At 23.9% G+C, this 5,924-nt stretch overlaps 1 protein-coding gene across 2 annotated transcripts in view; it reads right to left on the reverse strand.

Moving 5' to 3' along the window:
- LOC106792150 (angiotensin-converting enzyme-like) overlaps window positions 1–4,812 on the reverse strand; it is an 8,185-nt gene extending 3,373 nt beyond the window's left edge. The window contains exons 1-3 of one of the 2 annotated variants that reach the window (XM_014758348.1): window positions 4,462–4,812; window positions 4,133–4,266; window positions 315–512 (exon numbers count right to left, since the gene is read on the reverse strand). In XM_014758348.1, the coding sequence (XP_014613834.1) occupies window positions 315–503 (189 nt within the window). In that variant the 5' untranslated portion in view covers window positions 504–512; window positions 4,133–4,266; window positions 4,462–4,812. The remainder of the gene's footprint in view (window positions 1–314; window positions 513–4,132; window positions 4,267–4,461) is intronic. The other variant, XM_014758349.1, reaches the window with a different exon arrangement.
- Window positions 4,813–5,924: the final 1,112 nt, after the last annotated feature.

The raw sequence follows: 5,924 nt of genomic DNA on the forward strand, positions 1-5,924 counted from the left end.
AATATAAATAATATATAAATATATATAATATAAATAATATATAAATATATATAATATAAATAATATATAAATGTATAATATATGTATATATTCATTTTTAATAATTTTTCATAGAAACCACATGAATCGTATTTCACATATAAATGGTGAAAAAAATTTTCATGTGGGCCGTATACCAGTCATACTTTATGGAATGTGTTTAAATTGCTTCTAATTAAAAATAACTGGTTATAATTGGATTGAAGCTAAGAAAAAAGGGGGTGAAAAATAATTAAAAAATATTATGAGAAATATAATTTGTAAATGTTACTAACCCATATCGTATAAATTGTTTGATTTGTAAAATAATTGATGAATGACCATTCGGCAGTAGCAGTATCATAACAAGTATCCTCGTAACCAAGTTCCGTTAATTCTATGGTTGGTTTCGCATGATCGCCATATGACGTTGCTATGGCGTATATGAAAAGATTAACAATGATCCAGGTCCATTTTGGTAGCATCCCTTTGAACTGCATTGAAAGAGATAAAACGATTAAAGTATTTCTAAAAAAATCAATTTTCTTTTTTTTCTTTGAATTTCTTTTCGTTCAATGATAAACACATTCGTTACAAATAAAATAAAACTTATGTTCATTACTTTAGAATACCAAGGACGTTCGTAATCAGTATACTCGTACGATAAATATTTCTCGTTGTATAATTTGCAATGATTAAATTTTGTTATAAATTGTTTTTCCTTTTTTTCAAACGAAATAATGTGTGCATTGAGAAAAAATTTCTTAAATATTATTTCCAATTATTTATATAAATATAATTGTAGAATAACAACACCATAGATTTAAATGTTTCTTCAATACTTCTTTGGTAACGTGATTATTTCAATGTTCAGTTTAACACACACTGTATTCGTATTTTTAAATTTAATTTAAAAATCAACAATACAAACTGTTGAAAATAATATTCTAACCCCCCCCCCCCCTTTAAAGAGAGTATTAATAGATTTGTTTAGATTTTTTTTTTTAAAACAATAACATTGAAACAATTGAAAGAAGTATAAAAATATTGTGTGAATATAATAAAAGATTAACAAATTTTTAGCAATATCGGTTGTTGCCATTGAAAGTAAAAATTTGTGAAAATTTTGCAAGTATATATTTGTTTGTCGAAATATCGGTGTGAGTTTCAACGATTGTCATTTTAATGACGATCGAGCATAGGGCAAGGGTTAATTGAATTAAATCGTGAATTAAAAGTAATTCATACGGTTAAAAGTTATTAAGAATTGTCTTACAATTCACGAGTCATGAATTTCAACGAAACATTTATTTTATCATTACACAGAATTCTCTTTCTCTCTCTCTTTCTCTCTCTCTATCCTTTAATTATTAATAAAACTTGAGAGTTAATAAAACGTGTTTATTAAAATCAATGAGAAATATTTGATGCAAGACGTTTCTTATATCGTGGTTTTGTTGCATTCATTTAATACAAATTATATATCGTACGATAGATAATTATAGAATTTTTATGATCTCAGTTAATAATTGGAAATAAGTTTAGTCATGAGTTCATTGCAATTATAAATAATGAATCATTCGTTGAATCATTGATCGTGATTTTTTTTTTTTTAACTATCATTACAAAATAGTATTGACTTTTTTTCTTTTTTTTTCCTTAATAACGCACATTCAAGGACGTATTACACGATTGATTGATATTATGTTATAAATATTATACACAATGTTTAATTAGATTGTTAATTTAATGAAATTTTGTGTATGTTCTAAATTTCGTTGGAATGAATATTTTTTTGTTCTTTTTTTTTCACACGGTTTTATTTAAAATTATGTAACTTGTAAATCAAATCTCAGAGTAGAAAAATAAAAAGTTAATTCTACGATTAACGATTGGGGACCAAGAAAATTCTTGAATCATTGTACATCACGTGACTCATTTGTCTCGATTATACGTTTTAATCGTTTCATTTTGTTATTGTTTTTTATAATGAGTTATAATCATTGAGAAGAGATATAAACGTGTGAATTGTCATAAAAAAACTTAGATAACGAAGGGGTTTCAATTTCTCAATTAAGTTAATTTAATTAATCATTTATATATCAAAAGTATTATTATAATAAGTATTATATTTGATAAATATAATGAAAATATATAAATTAATTAAATAATATCAAATATATAATATTTTATATTTGTGTAATAAAATATAATTTTGTTATAATCTGTTACACTTATTTTTTTTCTCTTGAATGTTAAAATACTACTTTTGAAATGTAACGATTATTTTAAATTTGATTAAATTAATTTTGTTTTTCTACTATTATATATTCTTCACAAATTGCGTGGTTAAAATATATTTCATATTCATTAATGCGCATAAATTTAAATTAATTCGAAATAATTTATATATGAGTAAACATCCTTTCTCAAGGAAAAAGTTTACAACTGTTTTTTCTTAGTATTTTAAAAAGAAAAAAGAATCAAATATTCTTGTCATTTCAAATCAATTTTCTGATTTTAGATTCTTAGAAGTGTAACGCATCTACACACACGTGTACACATACATTTATATATATATATATATATAATATTTTTCTTTTATATATACATAAATGTTATATATATACAGCTAGTGCACTTTTCTAGTAGTGCTGAAGTTTTACGNATATATATATATAAATTCTTTTTGATTGTAATTAAAATACAAGTAATAAAAAATCATTCAATATCTTTTTTTTTTCTTTCTTTCTTTCTTTTTTACATTGTTTCGAGTCATGCAGGAAATTTGTATTGATCGTACACAGTTATATAATTTTATTATTATACTTGTCCTTGTTCCATAACTTGTAATTTTGTTTTCTAAAAGCAAGAAGAGATGGAAATATCGTAAAAAGAAAAAAAAGGAAAGGTTGATTTTTTACTGATGATAATAAAAATAAATGAAGATTTTGATGCAATGAATTTAAATATGTTTGATCGTGTTTCGAATGAAATTAATTATTACACGTCTAATAAAAAAATATACGAATAATTGTATTTAATCATATTTTCTCACATCAAACTTCGATAATTTATTGAAATGTACCATTGTGTATGGCAAGTAGTAAATTTCAATAGAAAAATTGTTTTTATGTTTCGTAAGAGAGAGGTCAATAATAAAAAGTGTTTAATCAGCTTTACATAGGTTAATTGATATTCTGCGAGAATACGTGAAAAAAAAAATTGCAATTCAATAAACAACGAAAAAAGAAAAACAAAACAAAAAAGAAAAAACAAACAAAAAATGTCATACAATTCGAGGAACGCAAGGTGTACAAATATTTAAAAGATTATTATTTCGCAATGAACTTTTCTTTTCTTGTTGATATTTTTAAATTCAATTAATAATCGAGATTCTTGAATTTATTTATAAAATATTTCAAACAAATAATAATAAACAATCTACGTTTATATCGTTTACATTAGAAATTTGTTTTGTTTTGTTTTTTTTTTCAATTATAAATGATAAATTATTAAAAGATTGTAAAAAAACAATTTATAATTTGCAATAGTGACACGCGAATTTATTATATTTTTTCAATAAACAATTATCTAACGTGCAATACTTTCATACATTTGTAATATAATAATTAAGTTAATATAAATTAAGATTACTAAACAAGCGATTATATTCGATACGCATGCGCGTGATTTAAAATTTAAAAAACAACCGGATACCAATCTAGAAATAGAATGTTTTGGATGTTGAGAGGATTCGACGAAGTTAGTAGCAGCAAAAATAGAAGTCAGTGCATGTGTCTACATTTGAAAAATAATAAATTACATTTACAAACGTATCATATGTTTTTAAATAATGTAATTAGGATAGGATAGGATAGGAGTGGGAGGGGAGGGTGGGAAAGGGGGAATAATATTCTAATATGTAAGAAAAAATTTTTATATTAAAATATTTGTCTCTTATGTGATAGATGATAATGATATCACAATAGATAACAAAGTTAATTAAAAGATTACGTTAGTAGATAATAGTACACACTAAATAAGACAAAGAATATAAAACAAAGAAAATAAATAAAAAAGAGAAAAAGATTTTATTATTTTCAGAGCTTACCTTTGATAGTCGAGCGTTTTTCACGACTCGACACAATATAATACTTCTTGTTTCACTCTTCTTTCTCTTATAATGGCACCGTTATGTAGTAGTAGTAGTAGAAGTGCAAGTGAGAAGGCAAGATTGAGATAGTACTATAAGGAATAGAGATACAATAAGGATTGATTGTGATTAAAAGAAAAAAAAAGTAAGAAAAATAGGAAAATGAGGACACAACTTATGAAGAAAATAAATTATAATAGAAATATATATATATATAGGAAGGGGATAGAAAAAAATAATTGATCATGTAATAACACCACTATATATATATATATATATATATTCACCCTTTTCGTAAACCTTGTTTTTTGGTCAGAGGTTATATTCCTTAAAATTCTTATGAGAAATAATACTAGCAATCTTTAATCGTAAACTTTGTGTTATATGGTTGATTTAATAATAATTAATTTAACACCAATGTTATTATTATAAAAGACAAATAAAAACAAAAAAGAAAAGAAAAATATATTAATCTTTTCGATGAACGTTTAGATATATCACCCAACTGTTTGTACAAAGTTCAATAGATTCGAATTTTTTAGAAAACGTCACACAGTACGCGGCGTCACGATGAGTGAGAAGTACTATGGTGTATCATTCTTACATTAGACGACCATCGAAAGTAAGAATTTTTACAGATTGGTATATACTCTATATAATTTTTCATCAATTACTATTTACGCGATCTTTCAATGAATATTGTAAGCTTTCATTCATCTATTTTGTGTATGGATTATCGATAAAATACAAATCTTCTATTTTTATATGATCCACTGTCGGTAATGTAGAGTTCTTACATTAGACGACCATCGAAAGTTGGAATTTTTACAGATTGGTGTATACTGTATATAATTTTTACAATTACTATTTACGCGATCTTTCAATTAATATTGTAAGCTTTTATTCATCTGTTTTGTATACGTATCATCGATAAAATAGAAATCTTCTATTTTATATGATCCACTGTCGGTAATGTAGAGTTCAATAATATCGATATGTTTTTATCGACTATCGGTAATGTGGTATTCATTCGGCAATAATTGCAACTGTAAATCTATTGACATGTTTTTATTATACGTGTCAAGGCTTTACAATTGTATGTATCAGATTCTTTATAAGGACAATACTACATCCGTTTACTTAAAATAACTTTATACAGTTATATAGTAATTGTTTCGAAGACGCACATCAAATTATTATTAAATATAGTTGCGAGTATGTTACAAAAAGTGTTTTATAAATATTTTCTAATACTTCTCGAGTATTATTAAATAAAATATATTAACGTAGAATTGTTTACGTTTGTAATTTAATTAATTATTGCATTCTAAATTACAATTAAATGATAAGTTATATCCATATAATATATTAATATATATTTAACATTTACATTTCTTTTTTTTTTTTTTTTTTTTTTTAAATTTTTGTTTAAAGCTCAATTGTATTTTTTTAGTACGAAGTATTTAAAGCTGATAGTAATTATATATATATATATACACACATATTATTTATGTTATTTAATATATAGTATCTTTATTCGTATTTAATATTCGCGGGGTACGTGGGGGGGATTATTTAGAATGAATGCTTTTATATTATTTTTTTTTTGTCGAATAAACAATATCTATTTGTAATACTATAAAAGCTGCTGCATGTGATTTGATATTACGTCATGTGTAATTGTATCGTTGTAATTTCTTAAGTACCAAAAATTAATTCTATTAACATTCACTAAACGTTTTTTTTTTTT

The sequence above is a fragment of the Polistes canadensis genome, unplaced genomic scaffold (assembly GCF_001313835.1).
Source record: "Polistes canadensis isolate GaletaPanama2010 unplaced genomic scaffold, ASM131383v1 scaffold_383, whole genome shotgun sequence".
Taxonomy (NCBI): Eukaryota; Metazoa; Arthropoda; class Insecta; order Hymenoptera; family Vespidae; genus Polistes; species Polistes canadensis.